Raw genomic sequence first — 22,665 nt, 5'->3', positions numbered from 1 at the left:
TACACTTTGATTCATGATTTAGAATACAGACACTGGAAGGCACATATTTTACCTGTTAAAATCATGCACATTTTTTTTTAATTAAAAAAACTAAATTTACCCACATCATTTACCTGTAGGACAATGAAGAACTTATAGCACGTTTATCATCAGTTGAAGGAATATTTTTTTTATATTGTACATTTTGTCAAGTGTGTTTCTCTCTTTTCTTACTTTATAGTTTTGTATACAGTATTTTGTTTCTTGTTCAGGTTTGCCCAAGTAGGCATAGCTCTCTGTCTGTTGTTTATACAATCTGTTTATACAGTTGTCTGTTGTTTATACAGTTGTCTGTTGTATGGTGAAAGTGAATGTTCAAGCATACAGTGACAATTGTTATACATCTATAACATTTCTACATGTCAAACCTGTCTGAAGTTTGTATCAAATATATTACAGATGGAGATGCTTTAGTTAAACAAAGTGCTGTGTGTACGTGTGTGTCTGTTTACTTCTGCCTATGTACAGTATATGTAGGTTTTGCATCAATTAAGTTAGAAAAATATTTTGTATTGGGAATATACTATAAATGTAACACTTTTTAAATAAATAGGTAAAGAGAACTGATGTGTGCCTTTTAATTCTTAATACCAACGTTTTCATCTACACTGGTTCTCAGATGTTATTAACTAACAATAGCTTGAGACATGCATTAGATTAAAATGCTGGTAGTGTTATTATATTGGTCCAGCAGAGGGAGACTTTGACTTAACGCTGCAGTACAGAACAGTATGTAGTATAGTATGCTCCCGAGAGGCGCAGCGGTCTAAGGCACTGAATCTCTGTGCTAGAGGCGTCACTACAGACCCTGGTTCGATCCCGGGCTGTATCACAACCGGCCGTGATCGGGAGTCCCATAGGGCAGCGCACAATTGGCCCAGCGTCGTCCAGGTTAGGGGAGGGTTTGGCCAGGGTAGGCCGTCACTGTAAAATAAGAATGTGTTCTTAACTGACTTGTCTAGTTAAATAAAGGTTAAATAAAATTAAAATAAATACTTATCTGCATGGTGGCGTACACCTCTGAACATCTGCACTTTTTCTCAATGTCTCTGTGGGTATACAGTACATCTGAATCTGGAGGTTGACTCAGCACAGCAGACCGGACAGAGCATCTGCTTAATTCAGTTACGTGGGTATGAACAAAGACTCCAACACTAGCACCACAAATAGTTAATCTATGTCGTTTACAGTGGGAACAAATTAAGCATAGCGGGTTGAACAAGCAAGGAGGTGGGCAACGCCAAGCACGAGCTAGCGAGATCCTATTGTAGCATATATTTATTTTAGGGAACGCCTCTCTGGAGTGCACAAACAACGCCATTTTTTCCTACTTTGGCAAAGCGTCAAGTCTATAAAAATTACTGCACTGTGTTCGTAACAGATTTTACTTTTGCGAACAGAAAATGTATTGAGATCAGATGTTTCATCGATGAGAAAATTAGCAGACCCGGCCCAGTTTCACCTCGTTCCATTTCCCACTACCCGCGACTGGACTTCCTCTCACTACCATATTTGGTGGTGAGAAACCGTTGTAAACGGATGCTTCAGCTTTATAGCCCCTTGATGTGTCTGGGTTATCCCTTCTGCCTGTGCTAGTACTTTCTTTGATATGATACAGGAAGAGCTACAAATTATAACAATGGAAAATACAGTACACAGAAACAGGAAAGAGGAGCGTAGGGTGGGGGACATGAACCACATTTCGCGTTATCTGATTGGACGGTCTTGACGAAAAGGGCGGTTCTTCTACAGATTCATTGGGAAGTGAAAGCCTCAATGTCAAAGAAGCTTTTATCAGCTGTTTCAGACTATTCATCTCAACATCCACGGATGAAAACATCAGCGACGGAGAAAAACAGTCGTCTGCTACTAAACCCTATGAAGATTGAAGGCTTTTACGGATAGGAACTCAAGGGCAGCGTCAAACGGTTTTCAGGTTGCGAGCTAAAGGTACTTAGTTTGTTTTGTAAATAACCCAATGTGTGTGCTGCTGCCTATATTTAGAGACCATATATAGCTCACAGTTGCACAACAAGATGCAAAATTAACTTGTCGATTAGGATGGATACTGAAAAACACAGTAGAAAAACACCGTATTTACAATGCCATCATCATCGTGGCACCTGTTGTTTACCTACTGCGAGTGTTGAATTACTTATTGAATTAAATGCTTAGCCATACGTGATAGATTCAGGGCCTAGCGTTGTTTAGGCCACTGTATGTGGAGGCCAATTGTATGCTGACATTGGATGGTATGCAGGTTGCGTGCATGAAATTCTAGGTCTGCTGTATTTTTTATTAAAAAAAAAAATAGTATGTAACTGCGGCCCGCAATTCGAGGCATTCCTGCATGTGTCCTCGGGAATCCCATTGGTTACTGCATGAACGTCCCCCACCCCCCCTGTTGTGTACAGGAGACCCTCCTGGACTAGCTAGCTAAACTAGCACACCGTGTCATCGTTCCCGCCTACCAAACCCCAGCCGTCATCGTATGAACTGCAGGAAAACAGTGCCCATATAGCTATGTTTTCTCTCTTGTTGTGATGTGTGTTTTGTCCGATATTTATATTGTATTTATTTAAAAAAAATGTATCCCAAGCCCTGTCCCCGCAGGAGGCATTTTGCCTTTTGGTAGGCCTTCATTGTAAATCATAATTTGTTCTTAGCTTACTTGCCTGGTTAAATAAATAAAAGCTAGCAACTGTTGTTGCCCCCGCGTTTTCTTCTGTGGGGTTTATCAGCAGTTGGCATCCAACTTTAAGGTGCATTACCGCCACCTACTGTACTGAAATGCCCCTGCCTCCCACCAATATACCAGAGTCATAGCTTAAAAATGGACCAATAGAAGTATTTAGAGGGTTCTTGCAGATGCAGGAATGCCCACATGCAGGAACGCCCCAAATTGCAGGCTGCAGTTGCACCCTTCTCTTTTTAAACAGAGGTGATTTAGGAAAAGTCAACACCCCCTCTCCCGCCCTCTCTCTTCACAGGAAATATGAACTCCCTACCAGGCAGGAGTGTGTTGCTATGCAGACGCATGACAGCAGGTGCTATGAGGGTCCTCGCGGGCACAACGGGCCATCCTGATACCGTGGCCCGTGTGACCTGCCTCGAGGCTGTCAGAGTGTGCCACTCGGGCTCGAGCCGCAAGGGCAGCGTCAGCACCAAGAAGCGTGGCTATGACATCACCAGAAACCCCCACCTGAACAAGGTAAATCCCTAGACCACCACAGACAGTGCAGTGCCATCAGATGAAAAGCCACTGCACTCATTTAGACAATTGAGATTATATGTTGCAATGTTAAACAGTGTGTGTGGCTAGATACTTCGGGATTTTGTAAATTAGGCCCTTTCTGTACTGTCTCTGTCTCCAGTATGAAGGAAGTTGGAGGTAGTCTTGCGAACCAATGCTAACTAGCATTCGTGCAATGACTGGATGTCTATGGGTACAGTCATTGCGCAAACGCTAGTTAGCATTGGCCTGCAAAACTGCCTGTAAGTATCAGGTCAGTCAAAGTTCCCATTGATAAGAGAGCTTTAGGTAAAGGGGGTGTGGCTGTCTGGTTTGGAACATTATAGTAACATAGATATAAAGGGTGAAGAGTGAAATGCAAGTATGGTTCTGATACTGATATTGTTTGCCCCTGCAGATGTAGGTTCAATTGGGCCTTGGGATCTCTATAGCCTCTCTATAGCCCGATCTAAAATGGGCCAGGTGACACCCCTCTTCAGGTTATTCTAGGTCATCGTGTTGATGCCAATGAGACTGAACTGGACAGGAAGTGTCCATTGTTAGAACTGCTGTTCTGCACTTTATGTGAGGAAACATGATTCAAAAACACACACAAAAAACACTGATGGCCTTTTTTGTACACCAGACATTTTCATATTATAGGGTATAGTTTTTTTTAGTCTGCTCTTTGCATTACCCAACTCTTTCTATCTATCAATGAAAGTGTAATTGCTGTGGCTAGTCAGCTGTGCTTCCTTGATGGGTTTACTCTAGGGCCTCTAACTGCTGCTCTATCTCACAGGTATTAAGTGTGTGTGTGTGTGTGTGTGTGTGTGTGTGTGTGTGTGTGTGTGTGTGTGTGTGTGTGTGTGTGTGTGTGTGTGTGTGTGTGTGTGTGTGTGTGTGTGTGTGTGTGTGTCAGAATATGTAAGTGTGCGAATAATGTATTTCCATCTTGTGGTTGAATTATTTATGTTTTTGTTTGCACTTAATTTAAATGTTTGTGAATCTTTTTATTCTTTTTTTTATTTCACCTTTATTTAACCAGGTAGTCTAGTTGAGAACAAGTTCTCGTTTACAACTGCGACCTGGCCAAGATAAAGCAAAGCAGTGCGACACAAACAACAACACAGAGTTACACATGGAATAAACAAACATACAGTCAATAATACAATAGAAAAAGTCTATATACAGTGTGCAAATGAGGTAAGGCAATAAATAGACCATAGTGGCGAAATAATTACAATATAGCAATTAAACACTGGAGTGATAGATGTGCAGAAGATGAGAGTGCAAGTAGAGATACTGGGGTGCAAAGGAGCAAAATAAATAACAGTATGGGGATGAGGTAGTTGGATGGGCTATATACAGATGGGCTATGTGCAGTGATCTGTGAGCTGCTCTGACAGCTGGTGCTTGAAGTTAGTGAGGGAGATATGAATCTCCAGCTTCAGTGATTTTTGCAGTTCGTTCCAGTCATTGGCAGCAGAGAACTGGAAGGAACGGCGGCCAAAGTAGGAATTGGCTTTGGGGGTGACCAGTGAAATATACCTGCTGGAGAGCGTGCTACGGGTGGGTGCTGCTATGGTGACCTGTGAGCTGAGATAAGGCGGTGCTTTACCTAGCAAAGACGTGTAAGTTGTAGAAAGGGACCAATACATGACCTTTCATCCTCCAGACTACTGTTCCAAAGTCTGCTCTCAATTATGACCATTAATCTCTAACACAGTCCCATTCACCCCTCAGCATATTGAAGGACATTTTATATCACCAGTTATTAAAACGTTTTAACAATCACACCATCAAACAGTTCTTAGGTTCTCACGAGTTCATCTGACTCAGGGGAAAAATCCCCATTAACATCACATAGTATGAGAAAGCAGCGATTTTTCTGACATTAAAATTCTTGGGCGGGCCACCTAAGCATTTTTTGGGGACGCCTAAATCCAAACAGTGTAAAAAAAAACACGATGTAGGAAAGATAATGGACCTACAGTGCCTTCAGAAAGTATTCACACCCCTTGACTTTTTACACATTTTGCTGTGATACAGTCTGAATTTAAAATGGAGTAAATTGATATTTTATGTCACTGGCCTACACACAATACCCCATAATATCAAAGTGGAATTATGTTTTTCAAGCCTAAATAATTCAGGAGAAAAAATATGCTTAAGAAGTCACATAATAAGTTGCATGGAGTCACTGTGCAATAATAGTGTTTAACGTGATTTTTGAATGACTACCTCATCTCTGTACCCCACACATACAATTATCTGTAAGGTCCCTCAGTCGAGCAGTAAATTTCAAACACAGATTCAACCACAAAGACCAGAGAGGTTTTCCAATGCCTTGCAAAGAAGGACACCTATTGGTAAAAAAAAGCAGACATTGAATATCCCTTTGAGCATGGTGAAGTTATTAATTACACTTTGGTTGGTGTATCAATACACCCATTCACTACAAAGATACATGTGTCCTTCCTAACTCAGTTGCTGGTAAATTAGGAGACCTCAGGGATTTCAGCATGAGGCCAATGGTGACTTTACAACATAATCAATCAAATGTATTTATAAAGCCCTTCTACATCAGCTGATGTCACAAAGTGCTGTACAGAAACCCAGCCTAAAACCCCAAACAGCAAGCAATGCAGGTGTAGAAGCACAGTAGCTAGGAAAAACTCCCTAGAAAGGCCAGAACCTAAGAAGAAACCTAGAGAGGAACCAGGCTATGAGGGGTGGCCAGTCCTCTTCTGGCTGTGCCGGGTGGAGATTATAACAGAACATGGCCAAATGTTCATAGATGACCATAATAATCTCAGTAGTTGTAGACGGTGCAACAGGTCAGCACCTCAGGAGTAAATGTCAGTTGGCTTTTCATAGCCGATCATTCAGAGTATCTCTACCGCTCCTGCTGTCTCTAGAGAGTTGAAAACAGCAGGTCTGGGACAGGTAGCACGTCCGGTGAACAGGTCAGGGTTCCGTAGCCGCAGGCAGAACAGTTGAAACTGTAGCAGCAGCACGACCAGGTGGACTGGGGACAGCAAGGAGTCATCAGGCCAGGTAGTCCTGAGGCATGGTCCTAGGGCTAAGGTCCTCCGAGAGAGAGAGAATTAGAGAGAGCATACTTAAATTCGCACAGGACACCGGATAAGACAGGAGAAATACTCCAGATATAACAGACTGACCCTAGCCCCCCAACACAAACTATTGCAGCATAAATACTGGAGGCTGAGACAGGAGGGGTCGGGTGACACTGTGGCCCCGTCCGACGATACCCCCGGACAGGGCCAAACAGGCAGGATATAACTCCACCAACTTGGCCATAGCACAGCCCCCACACCACCAGACGGATATCTTCAACCACCAACTTACCATCCTGAGACAAGGTTGAGTATAATACGCCCACGAAGATCTCCCCCACAGCACAAACCCAAGGGGGGGCGCCAACCCGGACAGGAAGATCACGTCAGTGACTCAACCCACTCAAGTGACGCACCCCTCCTAGGGACAGCTTGGAAGTGCACCAGTAAGCCAGTGACTCAGCCCCTGTAATAGGGTTTGAGGCAGAGAATCCCAGTGGAGAGAGGGTAACCAGCCAGGCAGAGACAGCAAGGGCAGTTCGGTGCACCAGTGCCTTTCCGTTTCACCTTCACACTCCTGGGCCAGACTACACTCAATCATAGGACCTACTGAAGAGATGAGTCTTCAATAAACACTTAAAGGTTGAGACCGAGTCTGTGTCTCTCACATGGATAGGCAGACCATTCCATAAAAATGGAGCTCTATAGGAGAAAGCCCTGCCTCCAGCTGTTTGCTTAGAAATTCTAGGGACAGTAAGGAGGCCTGCGTCTTGTGACCGTAGCGTACATGTAGGTATGTACGGCATGACCAAATCAGAAAGATAAGTAGGAGCAAGCTCATGTAATTCTTTGTAGGTTAGCAGTAAAACCTTGAAATCAGCCCTTGCCTTAACAGGAAGCCAGTGTAGAGAGGCTAGCACTGGAGTAATATGATAAAAAATGTTGGTTCTAGTCAAGATTCTAGCAGCCGTGTTTTAGCACTAACTGAAGTTTATTTAGTGCTTTATCCGGGTAGCTGGAAAGTAGAGCATTGCAGTAGTCTAACCTAGAAGTGACAAAAGCATGGATATATTTTACTGCATAATGTTTGGACAGAAAGTTTCTGATTTTTGCAATGTTACGTAGATGGAAAAAAGCTGTCCTTGAAACAGTCTTGATATGTTCGACAAAAGAGAGATCAGGGTCCAGAGTAATGCAGAGGTCCTTCACAGTTTTATTTGAGACAACTGTACAACCATCAAGATGAATTGTCAGATTCAACATTAAGATCTTTGTTTCTTGGGACCTAGAACTAGCATCTCTGTTTTGTCTGAGTTTAAAAGTAGAAAATTTGCCGCCATCCACTTCCTTACGTCTGAAACACAGGCTTCCAGGGAGGGCAATTTTGGGGCTTCACCATGTTTCATCAATGTACAGCTGTGTGTCGTCCGCATAGCAGTGAAAGTTAACATTATGTTTCTGAATGACATCACCAAGAGGTAAAGTAAAACAATAGTGGTCCTAAAACAAAGCCTTGAGGAACACAGAAATGTACAGTTGATTTGCCAGAGGACAAACCATCCGGAGACAAACTGATATCTTTCCGACAATGGCTGTGATAGGATAAAACTGAGGATTGTTCAACAACATTGTACTGTAGTTACTCCACAGTACTAACCTAACTGACAGAGTGAAAAGATGGAAGCTTGAACAGAATACAAATATTCAAAACCATGCATCCTGTTTGCTAAAAGGCACTAATGTAATACTGCAAAACATGTGGCAAAGCACAGGTAGCCTAGTGGTTAGAGATTTGGACTAGTAACTGAAAGGTTGCAAGATCGAATCCCCGAGCTGACAAGGTCAAAATCTGCCGTTCTGCCCCTGAACCAGGCAGTTAACCCACTGTTTCTAGGCTGTCATTGAAAATAAGAATTTGTTCTTAACTGACATGCCTAGTTAAATAAAGGTAAAATAAAAAAGTGTTGTGTTTAGGGCAAATCCAATACAACACATTACTGAGTACCACTCTCCATATTTTCAAGCATAGTGGTGGCTGCATCATGTTATGGGTATACTTGTAATCGTTAAGGACTGGGGAGTTTTTCAGGATAAAAAAAGAAAAGGAATGGAGCTAAGCACAGGCAAAATCCTAGAGGAAAACCTGGTTCAGTCTGCTTTCACCAGACACTGGGAGATTAATTCACCTTTCAGCAGGACATTAACCAAAAACACATGGCCAAATCTACACTGGAGTTGCTTACCAAGAAGACAGTGAATGTTCCTGAGTGGTCAAGTTACAGTTTTGACTTAAATCTATTTGAAAATCTATAGTAAGACCTGACAATGGTTGTCTTGCAATGATCAACAAACAATTTGACAGAGCTTGAAGAATTTTGACAAGAATAATGTGCCAATGTTACACAATCCAGGTGTGGAAAGCAGTTAGAGACTTACCCAGAAAGACTCACAGCTGTAATCGCTGCCGGAGGGGTTTCTACAAAGTATTGACTCGGGGGTGTGAATACTTATGCAAATGAAATATTTCCGAATTTTCAATAAATTAACAAAAATGTCTAAAAACATATTTTCACTTTGTCATTATGGGGTATTGTGTGTAGATGGGTGAGAAAATATATTTAATCAATTTTGAATACGTTTTGAATTAACACAACAAAATTACGAATAAGTAAGTAAATACTTTCTTAAGGCACCGTATATCTTTTTTCATAATATAATCTTTGAGTACTAACAATCACCAAAATAAAAGCTAGACAGTCAGGGAGATTCGAAAATTCCAAAAAGAACATGGCATTAGCCATGGCAAAATGCATGGAATTGCAGGAAATTAACCTTAGAACTACAACATTTTATCTCCGCTCCATGGCAGAATATGTAGATTAGCATTAAAATTGCAACATTTTTTTCAGCTCCATGTCAAAATGTACAGAATTGCAGCAAATCTGCTCTAAAACTGCAAAAAAAATATCTGAACTTTATGGATAAATTAGTAGAATGCACGAAATTGGCTTAAAGTCAAAGATTTCTCTACACCGCCAAGATGGGGGGCCTCTAAAATGTTCTCTTAAATTCAGCTGCACCGATAGGCTGACCACGCAGATTGCAACGCCCCCTGCCACGCCCACCAACTAAGCCCCTTTTTGATCCAGAAACCCCTGAGTGTGTCACTGTGATTGACATATTAACAGCTGTTTATTATTAATGGACCAAGCCCCAGGTGCAAGTGTTACATTAGACTATTACAACCTTACATATTGACACTACAATAGTAGTACATTTACAGTAGCAAGTTCCTGAAAATTTGATTTATTTCCATGACGAGCCTAGTGCTTTCTGAAGAATTCTTTCCATTTGAAGAAAGAAAGAAGAGCTAGAGCGAGTGTGTGAGAGAGGGAATGCCAGAATACTGACATGACAGAGTAGTGGCTCTAAGCACAACCAGACCACAAAGTTGGGGTCCGGTCAGCCCTCTGAGCAACTATATGAATTTCCCTACATGCAATAGGCCTAAAAAAAAGGAATGCTCAAGACATGATCAGAACCACAACAGAGCTAAAGCTCTAAAGCTTCTCTATTGAAGACAATAATTGTAAAGGCTTGATAACTGGGTGTTTATGTGAACAAGAGCTAGCTAGATCAATGCTAGCTATACCAATGCTACAACATTGGATGGTGTCTGTTACACAGTGTTATCGTTGACCCTTTATGTTGGATGTGTGCGTCTCCAACCCCCTGCAGGGCATGGCCTTCACCCTACAGGAGCGCCTGCAGCTGGGCATCCACGGCCTGCTGCCCCCCGTCTACCTCTCCCAGGACGTCCAGGTGCTCCGTATCATGAAGAGCTACGAGGGCCGCAACCCCCTCGACAAGTGAGCGCGCACACACACACACACACACACACACACACACACACACACACACACACACACACACACTCTCACTCAGATGCAAATAAAACACACACACACATACTGTATGATGGCTAAAAATACACAGAAATACAGTAGCTTTAATCTCCCTCATCACTTACTGGTCTTTGTTTTTCTACATTTCTCGCTCTTTCTCCATTTCTCTTTCCCCCCCATTTCTCTGTCTCTCTTTCTCTGTCTCTCGTTCTCCCCATTTTTCTCTCCATTTCTCTCTCTCTGTCCATTTCTCTCTCTTAGGTACATCTTGCTGATGACTCTGCAGGACAGGAATGAGAAGTTGTTTTACCGCCTGCTGACGTCTGATGTAGAGGAGTTCATGCCCATTGTCTATACCCCCACTGTAGGGCTGGCCTGCCAACAGTACGGACTGGCCTTCAGGAGACCACGGTAGGCATGAAACACACATACACGCACGCACACACACCCAGTGAATTGTTGTGTGATGATAGATGATCGTGGTTCTGAAGTGTTAGCATGTATCCCACAGAGGTCTCTTCATCACCATCCATGATAAAGGCCACATCGCCACCATGCTCAACTCCTGGCCTGAGGAGAACATCAAGGTAAGGAGTGCCTAACACACACTTTATTCCATGGTACAGGATGTGGACATAAGGGTGTAAACAGCATAAGGCTCCCATAGGTGGAGACTACAAGTTTCACCATGTGAACCAAACCGTGTGTGTGTGTATTCCCAGGCCATTGTGGTGACGGATGGAGAGCGTATCCTGGGTCTGGGCGACCTGGGCAGTTACGGCATGGGCATCCCAGTGGGTAAACTGGCCCTGTACACGGCCTGCGGAGGAGTGCCACCCCAGCAGTGTCTACCAGTGCTGCTGGACGTAGGCACCGACAACCAGGTACTTCTACCGGGACACTCCATCAAGAAACACCCAGGCCCAATGGGCCTCTGTAGGCTAATAAATAAAATCCAAATAACTTCACAGATCTTCATTGTAAAGGGTTTAAACACTGTTTCCCATGCTTGTTCAATGAACCATAAACAATTAATGAACATGCACCTGTGGAACGGTCGTTAAGACACTAACAGCTTACAGACGGTAGGCAATTAAGGTCACAGCTATGAAAACCTAGGACACTAAAGAGGCCTTTCTACTGACTCTGAAAAACACCAAAAGAAAAATGCCCAGGGTCCCTGCTCATCTGCGGGAACGTGCCTTAGGCATGCTGCAAGGAGGCATGAGGACTGCAGATGTGGCCAGGGCAGTAAATTGCAATGTCCGTATTGTGAGACGCCTAAGACAGCGCTGCAGAGAGACAGGAAGGACAGCTGATCGTCCTCGCAGTGGCAGACCACGTGTAACAACACCTGCACAGGATCGGTACATCCGAACATCACACCGGCGGGACAGGTACAGGATGACAACAACAACTGTCCGAGTTACACCAGGAACGCACAATCCCTCCATCAGTGCTCAGGCTGTCCGCAATAGGCTGAGAGATGCTGGGCTGAGGGCTTGTAGGCCTGTGTTGGTCCTCACCAGACATCACCGGCAACAACGTCGCCTATGGGCACAAACCCACCGTTGCTGAACCAGACAGGACTGGCAAAAAGTGCTCTTCACTGACAAGTCACGGTTTTGTCTCACCAGGGGTGATGGTCTGATTTGCGTTTATCGTCGAAGGAATGAGCGTTACACCGAGGCCTGTACTCTGGAGCGGGATCGATTTCAAGGTGGAGGGTCCGTCATGGTCTGGGGCGGTGTGTCACAGCATTATCGGACTGAGCTTGTTGTCATTGCAGGCAATCTCAACGCTGTGCGTTACAGGGAAGACATCCTCCTCCCTCATGTGGTACCCCTCCTGCAGGCTCATCCTGACATGACCCTCCAGCATGACAATGCCACCAGCCGTACTGCTCGTTCTGTGCGTGAGTTCCTGCAAGACAGGAATGTCAGTGTTCTGCCATGGCCAGCAAAGAGCCCGGATCTCAATCCCATTGAGCATGTCTGGGACCTGTTGGATCAGAGGGTGAGGGCTAGGGCCAATCCCCCCCAGAAATGTTCGGGAACTTGCAGGTGCCTTGGTGGAAGAGTGGGGTAACATCTCACAGCAAGAACGGGCAAATCTGGTGCAGTCCGTGAGGAGGAGATGCACTGTAGTACTTAATGCAGCTGGTGGCCACACCAGATACCGACTGTTACTTTTGATTTTGACCCCCCCCCCCCCTTTGTTCAGGGACACATTATTCCATTTCTGTCACATGTCTGTGGAACTTGTTCAGTTTGTCTCAGTTGTTGAATCTTATGTTCTTACAAATATTAACACATGTTTAAGTTTGCTGAGTTTATTTCTTACCTAGTGAACTAAATATGCTGCTGGTAGTTGTATGGCAGTGAGATCTAAGTAGGGTTATGGTAGGAATACAATAATTTTGGGATTCACCAAGATTGCATAACAGTGTTGTTCAATTCCAAATGGACCCCAAGCCCCTCCCCCCCTCCTGTAGCTCTGAAAGGGTTGGACAGGTGCTAGATGATGATTTGGAATTCAGGCCTCCACTATCACTTAGTTACTTCCCTTATTTCCTGGAGGCCCTGGTCATAGAGCTTGAGGGTGAAATTTTATTTTTGATCAGGCACTCCTGGAAGACCCCCTGTACATCGGCCTGAAGCACAAGAGGATCAGAGGAAAGGAGTACGATGACCTCATCGATGAGTTCATGCAGGCAGTTACTGACAAGTGGGTAGTGTGTGTGTGTGTGTGTGTGTGTGTGTGTGTGTGTGTGTGTGTGTGTGTGTGTGTGTGTGTGTGTGTGTGTGTGTGTGTGTGTGTGTGTGTGTGTGTGTGTGTGTGTGTGTGTGTGTGTGTGTGTGTGTGTGTGTGTGTGTGTGTGTGTAATTTGACTGACTGTTCACTGCTCCACGGAATGCAGGTATGGAATGAACTGCCTGATCCAGTTTGAGGACTTTGCCAACTCCAACGCCTTCCGCCTCCTCAACAAATACCGCAACCGCTACTGCACCTTCAACGACGACATTCAAGGTCTTTCTCTTTTTCCCTGTCAAATCTACTCGCACTCCATATGCCTTATTTGCTGTATGGATGACTGATGCCCTCCTGTTTGTATGGATGACTGAAGCCCTCCTGTGGTCTTAGTCTGAGACACATAATAGAGTGTTGTGTACTGTTGAAAGATGGATGTGCAAAACCATTCTGACCTCTGAGAACAACCGTATAACCCATCCCTTGTGTTTCTCACCCTCTCTCTTATTTCTCCTGTGCTTGTCTCTTTCTCTCCCTGTCTCACTCACTCTCTCCCAGGCACAGCCTCAGTAGCAGTAGCTGGGGTCTTGGCTGCTCTGAAGATCACTAAGAACAAACTGTCAGACCACACCTTTGTGTTCCAGGGGGCCGGGGAGGTAAGAGGACAAACGTGCTGATCTGTGTTCATTATAAACTCCAAAACATGTCGATTTTTTTGGAAACCTCACTCTCTTGAATCAAGCCTTGAAAGATAGCACAAGCATGCAGATGAAATGGCTTGAAAATCATCATGTTGCATGGCAGTGATTGGGTAGATTGCTTAGTAGCAGGATGCATCATGGAACTGTCTTTTTTACAATGATATCATACTTGAGTAAAAGTAAAGATACCTTAATAGAAAATGACTCAAAAGTAAATGTAATTGCAAAAATAGTTTTGCAAGTATCAAAAGTATGTTATTTCAAATTCCTTATGTTAAGCAGACCAAATGGCATAATTTTTACAAAATCATTATTTTTTACTGATAGCCAGGGGCACACTCCAACACTCGGACATAATTTACAAACGAGCATGTGTGTTTAGTGAGTCCGCCAGATCAGAGGCTGACCAGGGATTTCTCTTGATAAGTGTGTGAATTTGACCATTTTCATGTCCTGCTAAGTATTAAAAATGTACTTTTGGGTATCAGGGAAAATGTATGGAGTTAAAAGGACATTATTTTCTTTAGGAATGTAGTGAAGTAAAAGTCGTCAAAAATATAAATACCCCCAAAACGACATAAGGAGAACTTTCAAGTATTTTTTATTTAAGGATTTTACCACTGCTTTTTTTTATTACCCAGGCTGCACTGGGTATTGCCCACTTGCTAATCATGGCCATGGCGAAGGAGGGGGTGTCGGCAACGGAAGCCGCAAAGAAAATCTGGATGGTCGACTCCAGGGGCCTCATCGTCAAGGTAACAGAAATACCATATTATCATAGCTAACCTCCTAATACACTTGAATAGCTTCAAAACGCTGATATAATCAGCCTTCTCCTGAGCTGTCCACCAAGACATTGGTCGTGTTCAGTAGGATGCAATGTTACAGAACTTTCAGATAGAAAGATCATGTAGCTCAGTTATGCTGCACTGTCATGTAGAATAGGGAATAATGTCAGTCAGTTCTATGGGCAACGTTCAGAACGTTACGGCCTCCTGAACTGGATCCAGTTGTATGTCAGACTGACTGACGTTACCATGGTGTGACCCACAGGGCAGAGGAAACCTGAACCATGAGAAGGAGGAGTTTGCCCACGACCACGCCCACATCAAGACCCTGGAGGAGGTGGTGCACACCGTCAAGCCCACCGCCCTCATCGGTCAGTCGCCATGATCACATATTGTCTCACAAGTGTAACTAAGGCTCATCTGTCATGTACAGAATGTTTCTTTAGAAACAGACCAGAAATGGACACTGGACAGAAGCTCAACATTGCAGAGCATCTCAGGAAGATATGCGTGTTTTGTTCTTACTCAGTACTCTTTTTTTTTCTTCTTTTCTCCCCTGTCTGCAGGAGCGGCGGCCATCGGAGGGGCGTTTACTGAGAAGATCATCAAGGACATGGCGTCCTTCAACGAGCGGCCCATCATCTTCGCCCTGAGTAACCCCACCAGCAAGGCAGAGTGCACCGCTGAGCAGTGCTACCAACTCACCGAGGTACTGAAACTCTGACCCTAACCTGGAGAATAGACATTCACTCACTGTTCCCTTGTTTGAGTGCCAATCAATGTATGCTTACTAAATATCCTTGCTGTCATAGAAATAGAATGATCTGAAATAGAATTAAGGCTCTCTCATGCTCGCTCTTTTGCTCTCTCTCACTTTGTCTCTCTTGCTCTCTTTCTCATGTTCTCCCTCTCTCCCAGGGGCGGGGCATCTTTGCCAGTGGCAGCCCCTTTAGTAAGGTGACCCTGGCTGACGGGCGCTCCTTCATCCCCGGTCAGGGGAACAACGCCTACGTGTTCCCTGGCGTGGCATTGGGGGTCATCGCCTGCGGGGTGCGCCAAATCTCTGACGACATCTTCCTCACCACAGCCGAGGTAACTGTTTGTCTTTTAATTTGACATTTTCACCGAAAGACATACAAACATCCCCAAACAGCAGAGGTTAAGAGTGTATGTAATGCTTATCAATCCAATGATCTAATACTATTGTTCAAGTTAAATAACATAATATTAGTTTCAATTTCAAAAAAATTCTGTCCACTCGTAAAATAGAACATTTTTAACTGTTTCAATTTCTCATTTTTCTACCCTGTAAAATATATATATTTTTATATTATTTTTCCAATTTACCTTGTGTCGTTTGAAAAATGAAAGTAGAAATATTGGTGTGGTTAGGAAAACTGGGTCATTTCTAAATATGTGGTTAAAGTGCACTTACAGTGTGCAGTGAGACACATCCAAAATGCTAAGTGAATGAGAAATCTCTCTTACACACACCACTGCAGACAGTGCAGCGGGTAAAGGCGAGTGCTGTGAGTCACAGACTGTGGCCCTTTGGAGGAAAGGTTTGGCGCACATGCACATATAACCGGCGTCACTGTGCACACACACACACACTAAGTTTCCCCCCTGGCTACTTCAGACTTATAGGCATATACTTTATTAAAATAGTCATGATGCGTTATGAGCATAACCAAATGAAGAAACTTTTGTCACTGACTGCGAAGAGACCTAGGACTCCCTGTCAGTCTGCCCTCCGAATTCACTGCAACGTTCTGCTGCGTAGCCTAGGCGAACACCTTGCATAGCCTACAGTAGCTTAGAAAGTCTAACAGTGAGGCCTAAATGATGAAAGGGACGTTCAGAATAGGGGGGAACAAAAAATTGGTGCGTAATTTCAACTAATGACCTTATCCATGTTGTTTAACTAACAGTAGTTCTATTCTTCTAACGACTGCATGCGAATTATCTTGGGATCCTGGAGACCAGGAGCTATGAGTGTGTATGTGTCACATGTCGAGCTGCCCTCCAAATTTGTACAACACCACTATTTTGCAGCCCATACTAAACTTTCAGCAGCCCACTAGATTGAGTAACCCATAACCTGTAGGTTACAGTGGGCAAGTGAAAGTAAATTAGACCATAGCATATTGGCATTATATGCCTATCCAATGGCTGCGGGAGGAGTGAAGCAGGGATTTTATGGAAACGTGTCTGTGGGAGGAAAGGCAACTCAAGGACCACTCCTGCAGCATATAGGCGCTCTTTGAATATACAGTGCATTTGGAAAGTATTCAGACCCTTTCCCTTTTTCCATATTTTGTTACATTACAGCCTTATTCGTCAATCTAAACACTGTCATGACTCTCCTGACAGTAGATCAAAGGACCCATCAGCTAGGCAAATGTTTGAAGATAGCCAGACTGTGCCGGTCTTGACACCTTAACACTGGGTCGTAAATTTAAGAAGGAATTTAAGAACTTTTCCGCTCTGCCTTTCAGTATCCACCAAAGGAATGCTTTAGAGAGAGTGTGGCCTGCCTAAAAACTCTAACGTCAAAATATTAATTTCTGATGTCCAAATGTTAAGAATGGTCTGGGGGGGTCTAAAGAATAATCCTATCACATTGTTTATTATTCTGTGATGTCATTAAGGATGGTATATCAAGGTAACGGTAACTCTGAAAGTGTACACTTCCTATGTATCAGGTTTACATCTAAAATTTGGAAATATTATATGATGAAATATGAGAATACTTTTGTGAAGATAGCATTGTGATTTTAGCCATCTAAATGAAAAATGTTTTTCATCTGAACTTGTGCCCAGTCAGTAGCCACACCCCAGTGAGCTCAGAGTTCGTGCCAGCATGACAGAACACCCCCTTTGGCTAGATTGCTTAAAAGGACTCTCGGAATGCACTGTATTCATGGATGGATTCTCCCTTTCTTGAAATAATCATTGATCTAAATATATACAGTGGGCTCCAAAAGTATTGGGACAATACATTTTTTTTGGTTTTGGCTCTATACTCTAGGACTTTGGATTTGAAGTGATACAATGACTATGAGGTTGAAGTGCAAACTGTCAGCTTTAATTTTGTGGTATTTCATCCATATCGGGTGAACTGTTTCGAAATTACAGGACTTTTTGTACAACGTCCCCCCCCCCATCTTAGGGGACCAATAGTATTGGGACAAATGTACTTCTTTACATCAAGCTTGTGACTCTACAAACTTGTTGGATGCATTTTCTGTTTGTTTTGGTTGCGTTTCAGATTATTTTGTGCCCAATAGAAATGACTGGTAAATATTGTATTGTCATTTGAGTCACTTTTATTGTAAATAAGAATGTAATATGTTTCTAAACACTTCTACATTAATGTGGATGCTACGGTGATTACGAATAATTCTGAATGAATCGTGAATAATGATGAATGAGAAAGTTGGAGGCATAAATATCATACACCCCCAAAAATGCTAACCTCCCCTGTTATTGTGATGGAAAGAAGTTAGCGTCTTGGGGGCATGATATGTGTGTCTAACTTTCTCACTCTTGATTATTCAGGATTATCCATAATCATGGTAGCATCCACATTAATGTAGAAGTGTTTAGAAACAGTCTGCACTTTAACCTCAGTCATTGTATAATTTCAAATCCAAAGTGGTAGAGCATAGAGCCCTCCATTTCTTTACTTCTCTTTTTCATTTCCTGTTTCTCTCCCTCTCAGGCGATAGCTGACATGGTAACAGAGGAGCACCTGGCCGAGGGAAGACTCTACCCTCCACTCAACAACATCAGAGAAGTGTCCTTTAAGATCGCTGTCAAGGTTAGAGACTGACACCACAAAAGCATCAATACCATCAATACATTCCCACATCAACACAGATGTTACTGCAGAGAAATACACTTTCTCCATGTCAATACATCAGTGCTCTGTGTAACTAATTGATATTTCTCTCTACCCATCTCTCAGGTGGTTGACTATGCGTACAGACACAAAATTGCCTCCCTGTACCCGGAGCCCAAGGACAAGGAGGCGTTCGTGCTCTCCCATGTCTACAGCCCCGACTACGACTCCTTCGTCCAGGACACCTACGACTGGCCCCAGGACGCCATGAATGTCCAGGACGTGTGAACTCCATCTCCTATCAGCCACCTCTTGTTCGATCCCTCAGTACAGCACAAGGGAGCTACACATATCAGACATGCGCTGCCGCCTCTCCTCTCCAGATTTCGCATCATTTCACCAATCATTACTCAGTAGTCGCGTTCCCCTGCTCAGACGTTGCATGCATCAACCAATGGTTGCATTCCACGGCATCGACAGTGCCTTCCGGAACCAGATTGCTATAACATATGTGGTCAACTCATACATAAAATACCTATCCAGGTGTTGTAAGATCTGACATGTGTCCGCAACGCCTGGACAGAGGAACGCGCCCAACGCCTTCTGCAGTTAGGTCATCAAGACGAGACACTCCATTGCCTCTAGACACTCCCCAGTGCCCATAGAATGTAATACATAGGATGTACATCTGTAGGAGATTACAAATGGTTAACCAGCAGAAATATAATTGTTAAGGGGTATTTTTTGGAAAGTTCAGTCATTTCATTTGATGTCCCCCTTGACTTTTGTATTTGCTTTGTTTACCATATATCTCTATACGTGCCCATATAATCGAATTGCCAGGTTAGTGCCACAACGTTTCATGTGTAACTTGAGGGAACCCTTTCTGTTCTATACATTCTATTTCTATGTTTCTATATTCTATTTTGAGATTATTTATTTGTGATTGATACAGAATCTGGAGACAGACTTCTGTGTCACCAAACCCCTAATAACACACTCCGTTGAGCATGTTTGGACTAGCTTTAATAACTAATAGGCTAATTTGGGAAGAAATGGCATATTCCCGAAAGGTTTCTGTCATCTATTGTAGGGTGCATCTCAATAGTTTTCCCTTGCTTCCTTCACTTGGAAAAGTGGATGGGTGAATCCCATATCGCCTTTACCTGTCCATTGTTTTCAAATTAGTCTAGATAAAAGAGAGGAGACAAGCATAGGAGGAGACCTCCAGTTTTAGACTATTAAGATGGACCTCTTGTCCGGATATAAACGCAAACCCTCATAGTGCCAGCCTCTGTTTGACCTCTTGACCTCACATGTAATATCCTGCAGATTCTAGTCTTTAGTTGGAGGATTCTATCAGATATTAGCAAAGAATGATATGTACAAGCTGGTTCACACTGCAGTATCATTGATTTTAAACTCCAATATATTATTAACTGACAACTTGTTGTTCCCCGTTGTCACTTCATACTACACTCCTGCCAAAGCCTGGGTTACAAGAGGACCAGGTAGATTAACCAATAGAATTTAAAATAGGACACCCTGTTCATCTTGTATTTTTATTCTAGACTTTGTCACAGATTCCCTGTTGATGCTGTCAGAGTTTTAACGAGATGACTAGCTACATTCTTATCCCCGACATCATTACCATTAGGAACTGACTTTTACATTTGAGTAATTTAGCAGACACTCTTATCCAGAGCGACTTACAGTAGTGAGTGCAATTTTATATTTTCTTCGTACTCGTTGGAATTGAACCCACGACCCTGGCGTTGCAAGCGCCGGGCTCTACCAACTGAGCCACAAGCGACTTCAGGTTAGTGCGGTGCCCGACGTTTGTGTACAGTGGAAGCTTTAATAAGCACTAGTCTACCACTTACAGAAGACCACCTGTGCTATCGTGCTCGAACACCTGTGTAAGCATAACGGGGGGAGTGTAGTTCGTCAACTGTAGGCATACAGTTGTATGGATGTCTGCAAACCTGCTTCAGTAAGTTAATATTTTTTATTTGAAAGATTCTTACTCGCTAATATGAAAGATAAGTTCCATGTTTCCAAAACCGTATCGCAACGATGATTATTGACGTTTCTAAACATTAAAACAGCGTCGAGTTATAGTTCACATGTTCCCGCCAATAAGCAGTGCTTGCTTATAGCTGAGAATGCCTTGTTTTGTCGGGAGCAAGATGAACGCTAAAATAATTACATATGTGATTGACTCTTTGGGTATGCTTTTTTAATAATGGAGGCGTTGCATCTTTTGTGTGTAGTTTTGTATAAAGCGTTGCCTGTTTCTGTTTAGGTGTTTTTGCCAAAGTTAATGACAGACATGGTAACGTTAAATGTTATATTTTCTTTTCCCCCAGAGAATATTATGCTCTGCTTAGGCGTGATGCACCACAGAAGGAATTCTATTTGGGGTTTTCAAGGAAAAATGTATGTTTTTGAAGGGAATAAAAAAGGCACTAAGTGAATATTGTTAGCAAAACTACTAAGTGTTTGATTGATGATTAACACATTGTGTGTGTCATGCTGCTGATGTAGCGTGTGTTATGCTGCTGATGTAGCGTGTGCTATGCTGCTGATGTAGCGTGTGTTATGCTGCTGATGTAGCGTGTGCTATGCTGCTGATGTAGCGTGTGTTATGCTGCTGATGTATCGTGTGTCCTTCCACATGTTGGTTTCTCCACTGTAGCTGGAGCGTCTCTTAAACTGCAGACAGCGCTGCAGTCCCGAGCACTGGTCTATCAGCAGGCAACAGCCAACCCTGAAACAAGAGGAACAACACTTTTTATAGGCCTTATTCATTGAAAGACAGGAAGAGTAACTAGAAGGGCAACTCTTTACATTTATATAGGCCTTATTATTCCAGGATCATTTGAATAACCGCGGCTAAGGGATGTTTTACGCGCAACGCAGAGTGCCTGGATACAGCCCATAGCCGTGGAATATTGGCCATGTAGCACAAACCCCCGAGGTGCTTTATTGCTATTATAAACTGGTTACCAACGTAATTAGAGCAGTAAAAATAAATGTTTTGTCATACCTGTGGTATACCACTGCTGTCAGCAAATCTGCATTCAGGGCTTGAACCACCCAGTTTATAATACACATGATATTGCATATATCCTGTTCTGAGTCTCTCGCTTCCATGCTCCGCCCCCACGTCTCCTCTAGCCCCACCCTCATCCTTCTTTGCCTATCGTGGCGATGGATCCGATCAGTTATCATCCTAGGGGAGGGAAACAATCATTGGTGCTGCTCTCCATCAATCATAACCATTCTTAAGTATATTGCTATGTCATTCATCTCCAAACCCAGAACCAGATCTTGCGTGTGCTTGCCATCTACTCGATTTGGTTCTGGGTTCTGATATTTTCAAAACTGCGTTGAATGGAAGTAGCAGACAAGTACTACCCCCTCTCAAAGCCTCTACCAAAGCCTGTTCCCTTCCCTCTCACTTTCTGTTGGTCCTGTTGATCATGTCCGTCTCTCTCTTGTGCTCGGCGGCCAAACGGGGTACCCTCCGAGGCCGGCTGCCTGCCAGGCACTTTACTGCTGAGCTCCTCCAGCTGCAAAGCAAAGAGGATATATAGACCCTTGCTGAATTCCCTTTCTTTGCACCTCTCTCTGAAATTGTGCACTTGCTCCCCCTAACCCACTACACACACACACACACACACACACACACTCACTCGGCTGCTAGCTGGACCTGTCCCAAGCGGTCTATGAGGTCCTGTGCTTGGTGGGCCTGTATCTGTCTGCTCCGTCTGCTGTCAGCCTGCTCCAGAAGCTCCTGCAGGTACTGCCTCTGCTTGGGCGGCAGCGGGCGGCCCCAGAAGTTGAACGAGCCCTGGGGAGAAGGGCGTGAAGTTAGATCTATAGATCTCAGTGGAGAAACACATCAAATTAAATAGAAGTATTCACGGGGACTCACATAGAACCTGCTGGGTCTTGAGGCAGACCTTTCCCTCGTGGCTTCAGCCACACCCAGGTTAAATGCTGCCACCCTCTGTTCTCCCGGATCAGCTGCTGCTCAGCCTGAGAGCGTGAGAGAAAGAAAGTTCATCACTTGTTCCTGTCCCTCTGTAGCTTCCTCACTACTTGACTCAGTAGGTAAAAATAGGGTGAAAAACATGTCTATTCTGAACTCTGGAGGTGGTCCCTTCGGGTAATTATTCTACCAGTAATCATGGTTTTATATTATTGTATTTCTACAATTGTTGTGTGTGTGTGTGTGTGTGTGTGTGTGTGAGCTTGCCTGTTCCCTCTGCAGGTTTAGCTGATCTCTCCCCTGCTCGTTGTGCAGTAGGATGTTTTCC

At 43.6% G+C, this 22,665-nt stretch overlaps 1 protein-coding gene across 1 annotated transcript; it reads left to right on the top strand.

The window, feature by feature from the left end:
- Nucleotides 1–1,696: 1,696 nt before the first annotated feature.
- Nucleotides 1,697–20,834, top strand: me3 (malic enzyme 3, NADP(+)-dependent, mitochondrial). Its single transcript, XM_071340883.1, has 15 exons — nt 1,697–1,989; nt 3,030–3,250; nt 10,090–10,220; nt 10,518–10,667; nt 10,768–10,843; nt 10,979–11,140; nt 12,880–12,983; nt 13,177–13,286; nt 13,566–13,663; nt 14,350–14,463; nt 14,762–14,867; nt 15,063–15,205; nt 15,415–15,588; nt 18,221–18,319; nt 18,467–20,834. Exons 2-15 carry the CDS (start codon nt 3,035–3,037, stop codon nt 18,626–18,628), a joined length of 1,845 nt encoding a protein of 614 aa, XP_071196984.1. The 5' UTR covers nt 1,697–1,989; nt 3,030–3,034; the 3' UTR covers nt 18,629–20,834.
- The last annotated feature ends 1,831 nt before the right edge of the window (nt 20,835–22,665 follow it).

The sequence above is a fragment of the Salvelinus alpinus genome, chromosome 14 (assembly GCF_045679555.1).
Source record: "Salvelinus alpinus chromosome 14, SLU_Salpinus.1, whole genome shotgun sequence".
Taxonomy (NCBI): domain Eukaryota; kingdom Metazoa; phylum Chordata; class Actinopteri; order Salmoniformes; family Salmonidae; genus Salvelinus; species Salvelinus alpinus.
Note: the sequence above shows the minus strand (reverse complement) of the source record. Positions and strands in the feature narration are given on the sequence as shown.

Bases quoted from the DNA above. Each gene is read 5' to 3' on its own strand.
- me3 (XM_071340883.1), top strand. From the start codon at position 3,035: ATGAACTCCCTACCAGGCAGGAGTGTGTTGCTATGCAGACGCATGACA. The intron at 11,141-12,879 runs GTACTTCTACCG...ATTTTTGATCAG, and splicing joins ACGTAGGCACCGACAACCAG to GCACTCCTGGAAGACCCCCT. The intron at 18,320-18,466 runs GTTAGAGACTGA...CCCATCTCTCAG, and splicing joins CCTTTAAGATCGCTGTCAAG to GTGGTTGACTATGCGTACAG.